General features: G+C 39.5%; 1 protein-coding gene across 13 annotated transcripts in view; it reads right to left on the bottom strand.

The window, feature by feature from the left end:
- Nucleotides 1–16,862, bottom strand: part of myo18ab (myosin XVIIIA b) — a 300,129-nt gene that overhangs the window by 108,744 nt on the left and 174,523 nt on the right. For all 13 annotated transcript variants that reach the window (XM_059655209.1, XM_059655208.1, XM_059655207.1 and 10 more), the window contains 2 exons: nt 1,864–1,992; nt 222–365 (listed from right to left, as the gene is read on the bottom strand). In XM_059655209.1, coding sequence (XP_059511192.1) covers nt 222–365; nt 1,864–1,992 — 273 coding nt within the window. The remainder of the gene's footprint in view (nt 1–221; nt 366–1,863; nt 1,993–16,862) is intronic.

The following is a 16,862-nucleotide window of genomic DNA, read 5'->3' on the forward strand; positions in this document are numbered from 1 at the left end:
TTAATTTCCCTTCATGCTTGTAATGATCTGATGCCAGTGGAATAAGCAATCCCTGCTTCATGATCTTTGGGCATTTTGTAAATTCAAATCTTGTGTTACATATAAAACAATAACTGTGTGATGATAAAAATGTAATCGCCATCTTATCACATGAAAAAGCAGCATTTATCTAGGACGGTAAAAATAAAATGTTATGTTAAATTAGAGTCCAAAGTACTTACATCTTTGCCCCGTAATTGCTCTTCTGTTAACTGAACCTCAATTAATGGCCGGACAGTAGTGAATAGTTTCCACCACGGCCAGTTCTTGACCCCTTTGTTCTTTTTGACGTTTTTCTGAACACAACGAATAGCTAGTTCTTGAACCTAAAAGTTAATCAATTAGCTTCAGTCAGATTGGTTGGTCATACCATCTTAAAGCCAAGATCAGTTTAATTAAAATACTTCCAAGACAAACCTCCCTAAAAAGGGAAGTAGAAACTTTCTGTAATTGCAATACAAACTGAATTAATTAGTGCACCACGACATGGAAAACATGGTTTACCAAGCTAGAAATCCATATTTATGCTATGTCAAAGTATTATTCATGGCTGCTACTGTTATGTTCTAATGTTGCACGCACAGGTTAAATTCAACACACAAAAGATGAAGTGATACGTTTTGGTAAGAAGAATGAGGAAATACAATACAAGCTGAATGACAGAATCAAAGAGTCACTACAAAATAAAGACGCCAGTCAGCAATCAAATCAATGCTAACCTTCTGAAGACCAATCCAGCTAATCCATTATTTTTGCTTGTGTCTGTAGCCCTGAAACTTGATTTCCCTCAAGTTCCTGTCCATTTCTTCTATCAACATCTCTCTATTCCAGATCATCACCACTCACTGAAAAAAAAACCCTTGTTCCTTATATCCTCCTGCATTGTTTGTTCAAAAATGTGTGTCCCACATCTGTACACCATCAGCTATCACGAACAGCTTTCCTTTGTCAGTCTCATCTAAACTGGACATAAGTTTGCACACTTCGATCAGATCTTCTCTCAAACTTTATTCCTCCAAAAGCAACAATTCCAGTTTCTCCAAATTAACCCTGTCACAAAACTTCCTCTTCCTCTAGAATAATTTGGGCAGGCAACAGTCTAGTGCTTTTATCACTAGGCTATTAATCCAGAGACCCACAGCATATGGTACAATTTGAGTTGAATAAAAATCTGGAATTTAATAGTCTAATGATGATCATGAAACCATTAATGATTGTCAAAAAACCAAGGCTGAAGATCGAAAGATTTTTCCTTACCTAGATATGTCTCCAGACCAACTGCAATTTGGTTGATTCTTAACTGCCTTCTGGGCAATTAAGGTTGGGTATTAAATGCTGGCCTAGCCAGCAATGCCCACATCCAGTGCATAAATACAAAAGTACAAAAAAATTGTTGGTAATTTCCTTAGTACTCTCTCAGGACCTCCACAACCTTTATGAAGTATTAGACACTGTTCACAAACCCTTGAATGTGGCTAGGCCAGATTAAAACAAAATAAATTAAATGTGATTCTGAGGATTATAAATAGAAGCATGGAGTACAGCAGGAAGCAAACTGAAACTCTGTAAAACACTCCTTTCAGATTCCACATTTTATAGAAAAGATGTGAAAGCTTTAGCAAGGGTGTGAAAGAGATTTACCAGGAAGGCTCCCAGGATGAAGGGTTACAGTAACTTCAGAAAAGCCTGCTCAGGCTTGATGGACCAAATAGCCTCCTCTTTACTCTGGCATTGTATAGTTTAAAATGAAAAATGACAAAGTACAAAAAGCATGATTAGAATGAACTCTTTATTGGTTTTACAAAGCTTTGACAAATGTCATACCTTTCTCTTCTTGAAATATTGTCTTGCAAGGTATCCTCTGCAAGCTGCCTGAAACAGTGTGATATTCCTTCTAGTCTGTTCATCCCTTTGTTCTTCCAATTTAACCAGAGTTCCTGCTCTGAAAAACACCTAAGGCCAACAAAATGGAAAACAATTACATTACATCTGATACATTCAAAGATTTGTTTCCTTCAACTATATGATACGGACAGAGTTAAGCTTGAATATTAATTCAACTCTGGTGCAAAATGCAATTAATTTTTAAGGCAAGAACAAAACTTTCCATTCCAATTCCAGTTTTCTGCAATTTTAACATTCAAACACAAATCTGATTTCCAATATTTAAATCACAAGTGACGTGAATCATATATCACTGAAACTAAAATATAAAATTAGTCGATTCAAAATTCGTAAATAAATACTTTTAAGTTGTTTAGTTCATTACAATGCAATTTAACATACTGAAACTCACTTGAACCGTACTCATATCATAAACAATTTTATTTTCCATGCAATTACATGAATGACACTACAGCTTGAGAAAAACTATTTTGTTCTCTATTGGATAAAACTTGGGCACTAGTCTTTGATTTAATTTAATCATCAATGGAAACTTACGTATCCTGTAATTAGGGCTCCTGTGATACAGTCAAAATGTTCCTAACTTTGAGCTTGGAGACCAAGCTTCAAGGCCCACATGCATTATAGAGGTGTGTAGTAACAGCTCTGAACATGTTGATTATGAAAATAGCTATCTGGTAATAAGTGCTAAGTATCAATCTGCTTAAATGATTAACTACTTAAATGCACTTTTAAAACATGTTAATTCTTACTCCCAGTTTGAAGCCATGAGATGAATATTTATGATCGTTTTGCAAAAAACTGAATCACATTTAACTCAACCTCGCATTTAGAAATGTACACATTCAGCATTATTCTCAAGAACCACTCAATCAAGTTAATTCAAGGTAAGCAGTTTATCCTAAATTTCCTGAACTTAAGTTTGTGAAAAGATCAGTTAGAGCCACTTAACTGATCAACTCCAGATATTATGAAATCCATTACAACATAGGATTTGTAATTTAGAATTGAGACTAGGAGAAATTTCCTCAATGGGCTATAGATCTTCATCAATTAGCACAGTCAAGGTTGAAGACAGAAAGGTTTTTAAACCTACAGAAACTCAAGGGATATGGGATAGCAAAGTGGAGTTAACAATGTTACACGTAGCGTTGTCACAAAAGTTAAAGATTTTAAAAAGTGTTCAGCATCCCCCAATTTGTGTTTTTCAGGTGCAAGTTGACAGAAAGCATGAACCAGGTTTCTGCACTTAACAAGAATTATTAATTAATACAAATGGATTCTAGCTACAGATAAACAATTATGAACTGTTGATAATATATAAAACTCTATTACTTACAACTCCAACCACCTTATAAACTCCCCCTCTACCGAGACTCTGACAAGGGAAAATCAAAACACAGGTGCTTTGGGCAGAAGGAAAGGCTAGGAAGGCAGTTCGGTGGTCCTTGTCCGCAGCAATGCTGAGATGATTATTATACCGACCAGAATGCTACTTCTCTATCTGCCTTCACCAGATACTTTCATCTGAATGCAGGAGGCACACAATGGCCTGGTTCCTATAAAGATTCTAAACTTACCAATTAAAAGTCATAGCTTACAGCAATTGCAAAGTGGAAATAAACTGGCTATCATCAAGCTTTTCATCATAGAAAAAAATACTGTTCCTTCTCCATTCACAACCCAAATTGTTCAGCTGCCTGGGAGCCAGTCACATACAGTCAGTTCTCCTGTAATGCAATAGCTGCATTGTGTGACCTCGCGCTATAGAAAATTGCCATAGAAAATCACATTATAGGAAATCACTATAGAAAATCACTATACTTGTACAGCAGAAAGTGTGCGGTTTCCGAAGTGTCCACTATTCAATCACAATACACCAATTCACGTTAATGAAACATGCATTATAGCTGTAATATACAGTATTACGTTTACAGTTCTTACTGAGTGTCACTTTACTAGCTTTTAAGTGCAGCAAATCCTTTTTCATATAAACAGTTCTTTTCACACTTTACTGCACAATCAAAAATAAAAAGCAACAGACTTTAGAAGGGGTATCAGTCATGATTATATTGAAATGATGCAGCAATTTCAAAGTATCACGTGGCCTGATACTGCTCTTATTTACTATATTTTTCTGGGGAGCAAATGCAGATAAACGGAGATGAAGCACAGATTAGTCACCTAATGAGATAGCAGACCAGCCTCAGGAGGGTAAATAACCTTCTCCTGTGGCTATGTTTCCATGGTAGTAACTTGTCTTCCGAAGTTATAATGCCATTATGTTACCAGCTATTGGTACTATTGGACAAGTTATATTCAGGAATAAAACCTTGTTTGATAGATCACAATTTTCTTTAGTTGGATTGGTGATTAGTCATTGAAATGACACAGAACTGAGTGCGACGGTGAACAGCAAAGAGGATGCAGCAATGCTTCAGTGTAATTTGGACAAGTTGGGTGAGTGGAAAAATGCATGGCAGATGAAGTATAATGCAGATGAATGAGAAGTTATCCACTTTGGTAGCGAAAACAGGAAGGCAGATTATTATCTGTATGGAATGACATTGGGAAAAGGGAGAGGTAGAATCACACCTGGGTGTTCTCATTAACTAATTGCCAAAAGTAGTCCGTGCAGGTGCAGCAGGCAGTGTAGGTGGAAAATGGTACATTGGCCTTCATAGCAAGACGATGTGAGTACAACAGTGGGGATGGCTTGCTGTAATTGTGCAGGTCCTTGGTGAGACCACATCTGCAGTTTGGTCTCATCTCAGGCAAGATGATCTGGCTGTGGAGGTATGAAACAAATGTTTACTAGATTGATGAGAGTTGGTAGGGCTGGCTTATGAAAAAAGACTGGATCAGTTAGGAGTAAAGAATGAGATGTTCCAGACGACCAGGTAGTCTAGAATCTCAGGTCTGCTGGCATTAACTTTTCTAAACATGAACAAAGTATTTGTTTAGGACATCATTTACTTCTTTTGGCTCCACACATGGATTCCCTCCTTTATCTTTGAGTGGGCCAACGCTTTTCTTGGCTATCCTCTTGCTTTTTATATGTGCATAAAAAGCTTTGGGATTCACCTTAATCCTGTTTGCTGACAACTTTTCATGATCCCTTTTAACCCTTCTAATTTCTTGTTTAAGTTCTTTCCTACTTTCCTTACATAGTTGAAGTGCTTTGTCAGTTCCCATCCTCCTAGATCTTGCATATGTTGCCTTTTCCTTTTTGACCAAGGTCATAACTTCCCTGGTCAACCAAGGTTCACATATTCCATGCCACACCTATCCTTCATTTTCACAGCACTGTGCCACTCCTGAATGCTTATCAACCATTGTTTGAAATACTTCCAATGTCTGGTGTGGATTTACCGTCAAACAGCTGCCTCCAATCAAAATTCTCCAGTTATTGCCTAATCTTGTTGTAGTTCGCCTTTTCCCCCTATTTAGCTACTTCACCCGAGGACTGGTTTACTGTTCCCAAAATGCTCCCCTACTGGACCTTCACTCACCTGGACAGGCTCATTTCCCAAAACCAGGTCCAGTATGACCCATTCCCTGGGTGAACTGTTTACATACTGTGTCAAGAAACCGTCCTAAATGGTCCATACAAATTCTGCCCCATCCAAGCCCTTAGCATGAAGTGAGTCTCAATGTAGGGGAAGTTGAAATCTCCCACCACCACAACTCTGCTGTTTTTACATCTTTCCAAAATCTGTCTACATATTCTCTCCTCTATGTCCCGTTGGCTGCTGGAAGACTTGTAGTATACATGGCTTCTGAACTCAATTTGGGTGACTTCTGAGCTGAACTGAAATAATGCTTTTGAACTCAATTTCTTATTCTTCTGAACGGAACTGAAAACAAAGCTAATGGTCTTGCATATGTTTAGCTTATGTGTCATAAGTTCAATGGTATAAACATTTCTTTATTTATAACTAATACGATACAAATTTACCACATCAGATTTGTGGAAAAAATGGGTTTTTTTTGCATTGCTTATTTACCACTGAACAGGAAATAAAATGTTTATTCAATGAAATTGATAAATTCTGCTGATCATTTTGTCTTTGTCATTCTTAAGCTTACCTATTCAACAGAACAATAAAAACTTTGCACCACACTGCCACAGGTACTACCTGGTACGATAATCTCCATGACCTTTTAACAGTTAATGTTACATAGTTTATGCAGGGAAAAAAAATTGAACCTAATTAAAGCTACAGGATACAAAATAATTCAACTATTTGGTATAAAAAGATTTCAGACTATATAATTAAAATTCAAAAAGGACAGCATACAGCAAGAAAAACTGAAGAACATTACCATCATGTCATCAATTTCTCTCCTATTAAAATTTCTGGAGAGAAGGATCAACCTCTTGTAACAAAATCCAATTAACGTGCTCTTGTGTCTGTTTCATAAGTGTTCCATAACATTCCATGACTATAAACAGCAATGATCCTTCCTCCTTAAATACTTATGAATTTAAAATTTAAATGAGTGGGATTGCTTGTAAACTAACACCATTGTTATCGTAAGGATTTAAAAGGTCAAAAATTGCACTAAGCTATAAAATAAAGAATCTGAATGCTTTCCACCAAATTGCGTGCTACATTTTAAGCATCATAGCAAATATTATTCTCAAGAAGAGTGGGCTATCAGATACGGTTTGGGAAATGGATTCAATAGTAAATTGTCAGCTGTAATTAGTTAATCCATCACAAAAGGTTTCACCATATTAAGGTATCAGATATTTAATCATTAAAAATGATTTACATTATACTCATACCCATCCGTAAAACATGTACTACATACAGACTTGATAAGTCTGAGAAATCTGTACTGCAGTGCGTTATGTACTAAACACGGACAGAAAATGTAGGTTTCAAAAATTGAAATATCTAGTAATCGCTCATATAATTATTTGTCATATCCATGTAGTTCACAAAGCATAACCACACAATTAAACATTTCAAAATAGTTGGCAGTAATTTGTATAATTTGCATTAAACCCATTTGAATGTTGCTCAGCAAGATAGCCCAACTAATAGCAGCAAAATTGCTAAATTAAGTAGCTTCAAGGTGATATTAAAACTTCCTCGACTTTAAGTTGATTAGATTCTGCACCACCTTTTACTTCCTATATCATTTTGAATGAGCTCTATGGTTTGTAGCCACATTTTTGTAAGTAAATAAATCTAAAACTAAAAATTATAAATAAATCTATAACTGAAAATTATAAATAAATTAGTAAAATATTTTGTTAAAATATGAAGTGCAACTACATTACTAAACATGACATACTGAGGTTGGTTCTATTTCCCCCACTCTTCTTGCCAGCAAAGAGTGAGATTCAAGAACCTGACAACTGCAATGGGACTTGCAACCTGTCCATTTTGATGGTTGCGCCTCACTGGCATAGGGCCAATGGGCTCTGGGTCGAAAATAAGCAAATTTGCTCTAGGACCATTATCAACCAGAGCTTTGACCAGGAGGCCAGCTGGTAAACAATTCTGGGGATATCCCGGTGTTACAATGGTTTAGATTGTTTTTGTACAGCGTGGGAGAGCAGTTAAATGTATTTAAATTAAATACTAGGCTCTTCAACAAGACTGCTAGTGTTTCTGGGTGAAGATGTGCACAGTTTTAATCTACTCAGTACTGCCCTGACATAGTACTCAATACTTGCAACACAAACAGATCGACACAACAGAATTTACCAAATGGCAGAGAAGGCTTCCAGTGCTGAATGACCTACTTCTGCTCCCACTTCATAAATATGCTCACTTTAAAAGCATCCTTGCTACAATAAGTTACACTGGCTCAATGGTTGAAGAAACTGATAAAATTTAACTTCTATATTTTCTAAACACCCACACTATAATTTTGAACAATGCCAGTACACATTAAACTAGCATGTTTACTTGTAACAAAATGAAGTCATAATTGCAACTCCATTCTTTTAATATATTCTGGTGCAATATTATAATTTCAAGGTTAAATTATGGCAGTGTCCCTACTTCTGGGCGAGAGCGTGGGGTTCAAGTCCCACCTACTTCAGATTTGCTTCATAACATATCTGATGTTAACAAATTGATTAAAAAGTATTTTAAAAGAACATTTGTGGCTCTGTAGTTTTGCCCCTCTCTGAGCCAAGAGGCCTAGTTCAAGTTTCATCTTCTCTCGAGGTGCGTCTCTTAACATAGCTGAAAAGATTGATGAGAAAAATCTAAATTTTTTTAGAATGATGTTTATTAGGCTCATAAAAGTATAGTAAGCAACATTTCAAAAAGAGATCGTCATGTAAGTTTCTGCAAAAATGATTTATCTTATACTATGCACATCAATTTTGTATATATACACACACACACACACACACACACACACACACACACACACACACACACACATCTGAACTAATTACATTTTATAATTTTTTTTAAAAATTCACTCATGGGATGCAAGTATTGCTGGTTGGGAAAGAATTAATTGCCCATCTCCAGTTGCGCTTGAGAAGGTGGTAGTGAGCTGGCTTCATGAACTACTGCAGTCTGAATGCTGTAGGTAGGCCCACAATGCCACTTAGCAAAGAATTGTTTTGCAGGGAGAATGTGACCCAGTAACATAAAGGTACAGGGTTATATTTCCAAGTCAGGATGAGGATTGGCTTGGAGGGGCACTTGCAGGTGGTGGTGTTCCCATGTATCTGCTGCCCCTGTCCTTCTGGATAGAATGGTTGTGGGGTTCATGGTACTAACGAGCTTCGGTGAATTTATGCAGATAGTATGCATTGCTGCTACTGAGCATCAGTGTGAATGTTTGTAGATGTGGTGCTGATTTGTCCTGGAAGATATCAAGCTTGAGTGCTGTTGGAGCTATACTCCAACATGCATCCCTCTGGAGCATTCCAGCACAGTCCTGATTTATAGATGAAGGAAAAGTTTTGGAGAGTCAGGAGGTGTGTTATTCAGTGTAAGATTCAGCTCTTGCAGTTCAGTTTTTAGTCAATGAAAACACTCTTGCTGATCGTGGAGAATTCAGTGATAGTAATGCCACTGAAAGGGAGGACAGGATGGTTAGGTAGTTTCTTATTGGAGGTGATTATTGCCTAGCATTTGTATGGTGTCAGTGTTACTTGCCAAATTTCAGCACAAGCCTGGATATTGTCCAGGTCTTGCTGCATTTGGACACAAACTGCTTCAGCATCATCACGTATGTTACTGAATACTATACGATCATCAGCAAACATTTTCACTCCTGACCTCATAATGGAGCAAATACTGTTGATGAAACAGCTGACAAGGGTTGGGCCCAGGACACTACCTATAGGAACTCCTGCAGAGACGTTCTGGAGCTGAGATTACTGACCTCCAACAACTACAACATCTTCCTTTGCGCTAGATACAACTCCACCCAGCAGACAATGTCTCCCTCCATTCCCATTAACACTCATTCTGGTAGTCACTAAAATAGAACACTTTTATTTTAAAAAATTCCAGTTAATCCAGTTTTATATTGATGTGCTTATAACTGACTTCAGAAAAACTGATGCACCAGCTATGTGGAGAACCTTCGGATTACTGAAATTACTGACCATAGATATCTTCTCCATAACAATGGTGCAGTTTTGTGACTTGCATTACATCAGGCTCAATGTTTTTTGAACTTAAACTACCATAAACTTATAATTAATTTAATAATGAATTCATATTGAATTTTCTTTGCTCTGTAGAATTAAATTTTTGGTAAATATAAAAGTTTAAAAGCGAGATTTGCTCTGCTGCTTTTAGGCTTGCATCTGTCAGCAATAGTGTTGAAATTAGTTTTTTTGCTCAACAATAGCATCTTTGTAACATGTTTTAAAAATGCTTGTTGAAATTGCGTACATGTAAAAACAACATAATTGGAAAACAGCTGATATGCCTTAAAAATGATTTCTTAAAAAACAAAAATGAATATGATTTCCAATCTTTTTTCCACAGATGCACGATTTGAATTGATAGTTTCTAGTCTTAAATTAGCACAGAACTTCTCACGCAGTGCTCTGACCACAGTATCAACAAAAGTGAACTATAGAAGTTACAACAATATGAAGATAACTTTGAACTACAGAATGCCTAATCTATTTTTAACGTTCTTAGCATATTTAGCCATGAGAATGTTCTTCCAAAAGTTTTGCTGAATGTAAGAGGGGGCTGACATATGTGGACCATGGGTTAGTTAGTGTAAAATTTAGGTTAAGTGTGGAGGTTTGATACAAAATCACAGACAACCATCAAAATCAGGCAGAGCGAGAAGGAGAGATTAAGCAATTAAAGAAACAGCATGTCAAATTAACCTCAATAATAGTATCGATTGGCTACTCAAATATTGAAAGGAAAGTCCCCACTCATTGAATGATACGGACAAAGGCAAGAAAGTCAAGAGAATTGTGACAGATTCATAGTAAGACACCATCAACATCTTCCAAATCCAGGACCATTACCACCAAAATCCAGCAATTTCTCTGTAATGGCACTGTCTTTTGACCTACAGAAAATAGACTGCAACAATTCAAGAAGCCAGTCATCACCACCTGGTTGGGCATCAATGAGTTGGGCGAAAGCGCCTGTTTCCATGCTGGGTGACACAATGTATAACTCGAGGAACGGGTACGAATTGATTTTTTTTAAAAATCAAGGAGGTTCCAGACGTTGAGAGCAAAAAGTCAAAATTTTCAACTACATATTAAAATATAAGAACAATACTTTTTTTAAATGAGTGGTGAAAGGCCCATTTACATGCAATTACAGCTTTATTTTTAGTCAGAGATAATGGGAACTGCAGATGCTGGAGAATCCAACATAACAAAAGGGTGGAGCTGGATGAACACAGCAGGCCAAACAGCATCTTAGGATCACAAAAGCTGACGTTTCGGGCCTAGACCCTTCATCAGAGGGGGGAAATGGGGAGAGGGTTCAGAAATAAATATGGAGAGAGGGGGAGGCGGACCGAAGATGGATAGAGGAGAAGATAGGTGGAGAGGAGAGTACAGGTGAGGAGGTAGGGAGGGGATAGGTCAGTCTGGGAAGGACGGACAGGCCAAGAAGGCGGGATGAGGTTAGCAGGTGGGAAATGGAGGTGCAGCTTGAGGTGGGAGGACGGGATAGGTGAGAGGAAGAACAGGTTAGGGAGGCAGGGACGAGCTGGGCTGGTTTTGGGATGCAGTGGGGGAAGGCGAGATTTTGAAGCTGCTGAAGTCCACCTTGATGCCATTGGGCTGCAGGGCTCCCAAGTGGAATATGAGTTGCTGATCTTGCAACCTTCAGGTGGCATCATTATGGCACTGCAGGAGGCCCAGGATGGACATGTCGTCTAAGGAATGGGAGGGGGGAGTTGAAATGGTTCGCGACTGGGAGGTGCAGTTGTTTATTGCGAACCAAGCGGAGGTGTTCTGCAAAGCGGTCCCCAAGCCTCCGCTTGGTTTACCCAATGTAGAGGTAGCCACAACGGGTACAGTGGATACAATATACCACATTGGCAGATGTGCAGGTGAACATTTGCTTAATGTGGAAAGTCATCTTGGGGCCTCGGATGGGGGTGAGGGAGGTGGTGTGGGGGCAAGTGTAGCACTTCCTGCGGTTGCAGGGGAAGGTGCCGGGTGTGGTAGGGTTGGAGGGGAGTGCGGAGTGGACAAGGGAGTCACGGAGAGAGTGGTCTCTCGGGAAGGCAGACAAGGGTGGGGATGGAAAAATGTCTTGGGTGGTGGGGTCGGACTGTAGATGGCAGAAGTGTCGGAGGATAATGCGTTGTATCCAGGAGGTTGGTGGGGTGGTATGTGAGGACTAGGGGGATTCTCTTTGGGCAGTTATTGCGGGGGCGGGTGTGCAGAACACCTCCGTTCGGTTCGCCACAAACAACTGCACCTCCCAGTCGCAAACCATTTTAACTCCCCCTCCTATTCCTTTGACGACATGTCCATCCTGGGCCTCCTGCAGTGCCACAATGATGCCAGCCGAAAGTTGTAGGAACAGCAACTCATATTCCACTTGGGAACCCTGCAGCCCAATGGTATCAATGTGGACTTCACAAGCTTCAAAATCTCCCCTCCCCCCAACTGCATCCCAAAACCAGCCCAGCTCATCCCTGCCTCCCTAACCTGTTCTTCCTCTCACCTATCCCCTCCTCCCACCTCAAGCTGCACCTCCATTTCCCACCTACTACCCTCATCCCGCTCCCTTGACCGTTTGCCCCAAACTGACCTATCCCTTCCCTACCTCCCCACCTATACTCTCCTCTCCACCTATCTTCTCCTCTATCCATCTTCGGTCCGCCTCCCCCCCCATTTATTTCAGAACCCTCTCCCCAGCCCCCTCTCTGACAAAGTGTCTAGGCCCAAAACGTCAGCTTTTGTGCTCTTAAGATGCTGCTTGGCCTGCTGAGTTCATCCAGCTCCACACTTTGTTACCTTATTTTTAGTCATCTCACCTAACTGACAATAAGTTTCCCACTCTCCCACCTGCCAGATAGAAGCTTGATGGTGACAATCCCTGATATGAAAGTCAGAGCAGAACCCGATGACTCGAGTTTGACACCTGCATCTCTGGCCTCCCTCTTGAACACCAGGCAGCTATACCTTGAGGCATGCTTCATGAGCAGCAACTGCAAGCAACCTGGCCAGTAAGACTTTCAGGTCTCTGTCAGCAAAGGAGGGCACAAGTTTCCCTTAGCCGGAAACATCTGGGACAACTGACAGGAACTTGTGGGCTGCCATAACTTGACCAAGTGCACAGTTGGGTTTTAAAGATGGTATCAGCACCTAGCAATTGCCAAAACCTCCACCTGTGTTGAGTGGGACACCACAGGGGCATGGTACATAGCTAGTGAGGTGAGTTTGGGAAGATAGAATGGAAAAAAAACACTTGGTCATGCTCAGAGAGAGATGTGCTGTCTAATTCAAAAAATTAACCATTAACCAATTTCAAACAGAATTCACGTCACTAATATGGATATTCTCAGATCATTCGCACGAGTAGGACTTCTCCTTACATGTGCACATCAACTGCAAATCGCTAATTTTGAAAAGGCATTCAACTCAAGACATTTTTGGGTGCTGAGCCAAGCCCTTACACCTTTACATGTGTTGATGATAGGATACACTGCATCAGGACAGAGGCAATAAAAATCAACAGAGTAGCAAGAACTTTTATTTCACTACAAGTAGTTAAGACAAGTCTACCTCACCGTTTCAGGACTGGTAATTTAAGTGGATATTAAAGAAACAATGCCTGAAGACTCAATGTCAAGCAACCAAAATATACGGGGGTCAAAATCAAGGAACAGAACAGAGCCAAGAACTGTCAGGGTTGAGCTTAAGGTTGGGTTCTTAAATGCTTGGTAGTGTAAATGCTGAGAGGACGTTCCCCATCATGGGAGGGTCTCGCTCCAGAAAAAAGTGGCCTCAATTTAAGGCTGAGATGAGGAATTCTTCTGAAGGTTGAGTGTCTTTGGAACTCCATGCCACAGGGAACTGTGTATAATTAAGGTTAAGATTTTTGATCAGTAGGAGAATCAAGGGCTACAGGGAAAAGGTAGGAAAGTGGATGTAAAGAATGTTAGGTCAACCATGATCCTATTGAATGGTGAAGCAGGCTCAACAGGCCAAATGGCCGACTTACGTTCCTGTTCCTTATGGTCTTATCAGAGCCATTGTCAGAAAGTTAGGCCAGAATCACCACGGGTAGATCAGTGTTGCTGTGTAACAGAGGTCTAAATCACCACACGGCATGTTTCAGAGCCAAGTATGGTCATAAAAATACGAGTAAGAAATTTGAGGCAGTGATCAGAGGAGAAATAGTGGCCTGCATGAAAATACCTTTACCTAGGAGCTTCAGGGGGTTAATACCCAAGTTCCCAGTTGATTAAAATAGAGGAAATAGAAATTGACAGTTAAGATGATGAAGAAGGTTTGAAATGCTGGAAGCCAGCAAAGAAGGAAAAAAATATGATGGGATGTCCAGCAGTGGAAGAAGGTAGATAAGGTGTTATAATTAATAGCTACTTGGCACTGAGGAAACAAGCCCAGAAACAACGCCAGGCCAATAACAGTCAGTAGTAGAATATACATGAACAGAAATCAGGGGAAAGTTAGTAAAATTAGACTGGAAGTAGCACAATATTGTTGAATAGATTTTTTGAAAATAATTTGTGTTAGTGTTTAGACTTGTGTGTTCAGAAATTGGTAAATGGTAAATGTGAAATAAGGTTGTATTAAATTGACTTAACTTAAAATAAGCAGCAACCAGAAGAAGCTATGATAAAAGTGAGGATTTAAGTTAGTGGAAAACATTCCAATGTGCATTCTTATCAAAATTTGGCTTAAAGTCCCTGTGATTTCTTCCCTTGTCTCCCACAGATGGCGGAGATTTGCACATTTTTAAACCTGGTTTTAAAAATTTCTCACTCCCTATATCAATCTGCTCAAGAACATCACAGTCATTCTTCCTGAATTCTACACCATCCTTCTTCTATACGAAGACAATTGTTGTTGCTGAATCTGCAACACTATGTTGAAACCATTCTTTTCTTTTTTGGAGTATGAGAGAAAAAAGATCCACTATGGGTTTATTTTCATGTGTATGACATTTGTGTGTTTGAACTTGTGACTTTATAATCTGGATTGAAGGGGATCAAGGAATGGTTAGGTCCTACTTGGAAAACCAGGCTTAGCACTTTACTGACAAGGACTTTGAACTCCTCGCAACCAACAACAGTTGCATATGTGGCTTTGGGAGGAACAGGCCAGTAGAAATAATGTACAGATTCAACCTAGTATGGAAACACAATAAACAGTAAGTCCTAATTGGTGACGACCAGTTAGTTTCCAGGGTCCTCTGTTTTCACCTTACAGGACCATGGAAACTACAATATTGCCTGGCAACCACAACTGCAGAAGGAACTAGGTCATTGATCAGGGACCTAGTAAGGACTGTTCCACAGAAATTCAGGTGATACCACTTACAATCAGAGAACGGAACACTAAATGCTTGAAGGGCTCTTGTGATGCAGAGGTAGAGTGTTTACTCTTGGACCAGTTGGTCCCACTTATTCCGGAGGAGTGTAATAACATCTCTGAAAAGGTTGATTAGGAAAAAAAAGGTTAATTTTTAAAAATTGAACACTAAATGTCACAGTTAACAATTAGCATGAATAATGAGTACTTCAGGGAAGTTCATAATGGGGAACAGCAGAGCCTGAAGCTGTAAAACATTGCAATGTAAATTCTTTTTACACCAACAGTTGCCATGCATAAATCTAGGATCAGTAATTTAATCCCTATAATTCCCAAGCTATTTCCAAATTGCCCATTCATCAAATCAACATGAATGTTGACTAAAGGTTCACATTTTAGGCAACGTTCATTGTTTGTCAGCTGAATGAAAGAAGTGTGCAGCTGAACAGTCCTGTCAGAGTTAGCTATTCAATTGCAACCTCTAATTTAAGAAACAATTGAATTGCTAGAATAATTGTGTTGAGCCAGTCAATACTTACATCTGACATGCAGTTCATTAGTAAATGAGCTTGTTGATGGGATTTTAAGTTCCAGTGGAATTCAACCAACATGGTAGTAGACTACTTAAGAAGATCGGGATCATGGAAGGTAACTTGTCAAAGGACTTTTCAGCATCCAAATACATGACCCAGTGAAATTCACTCCTAAATGGATCTCGCTGATTAGCTATAGAGAATAGCGTTGTCTGCCCTCATCTTAATGAGATAGGGACAAGCTTCGCGTATTATTTAAGTACAACCCTAAACTAGGTTCTAATGCTCGCCATAAATCAATGCAGGTAGCATACTGTGAACAAAAAAAAATACAGTATGACCAGCAGTAAGCCAAAAAAACCCAGTATTAATATCCACTGACCAGTGATCAACTCTAGTTTCTGCGTCCATGCTCAGGCCCCAATGACAGTTGGGCATTTGGTGATAACTAACATCTGGCTACCCTGTAGGGAAATAATGAACATTACCAACAATCCTAAGGTACCAGCTTTCTCAGAGGAAGCAAATCCCAAAACTGCTGGAATGTCTAGGTGATATGAGGAGAGAGGACTAGGCAAAAATGAAGCAGTTTCAGTGAAGTCAAAAGGAGGTCAAATGACTGGGATAAAATGTGGAAATCAAATGAAAAATGCAGAGTAAAAGGTAGACAGTTTAGGACTATCATACTAGGATGGACATTTGGCCAGATTAGAAGAAGTGCTTAACTACTAGTGGTAGTACTGTTCCTAATTCCTATTGGATTTAAGTTTGAATGGCATACCATCCATAGCTAGAGTAGCAATCAAAGGGCTGGGCGAGCCTGAGGAGAACATGACAAGTTAGCCAACCTAGAAAATGTAACCGGGCATACATAACAACCTGTCAGGTCAACAATAATGAATCAAAGAGCATAGGGATAGTTAAGTTTATGTATTGGTTGGAGGCAAGTTACAGTTTATTTCAGCACATGCTCAGCATAATGTAAAGTCTCAGGCCAAAATTAAGTCTGGTCACTACGACACAAGCAAGATCATACCAGGATGCTAGGTTAGGATCCAAAGCCAGTCAAAACAATAGGAACCCTAGATCACTTAACAAGTGGAGAACCTGTTCTGTTTCTGATACTTCCTTCCCCACTCCCCAGCTCTAAAATGGAAACATGACCAATGGAACCAGCCATGGCAGAGGTCATCATCAATGTGCCATGAAGACAGTAAAATATCAAGGAGGAACAAATGCTCCAGATAATCCCAGGCCAGCAGGAACCTCCAGCAGCTGTCAAACAGCCTCCATCTGAACAAACTGCAGTTGAAGACCCCCTCCGTAGGAGGTAAGAGTCTGGACTGCCTGTACTGTCCTCAATGTAATTTCCTCCATGACTCAGGAGCAAT

The sequence above is a fragment of the Stegostoma tigrinum genome, chromosome 27 (genome assembly GCF_030684315.1).
Source record: "Stegostoma tigrinum isolate sSteTig4 chromosome 27, sSteTig4.hap1, whole genome shotgun sequence".
In the NCBI taxonomy this organism is placed as follows: Eukaryota; Metazoa; Chordata; class Chondrichthyes; order Orectolobiformes; family Stegostomatidae; genus Stegostoma; species Stegostoma tigrinum.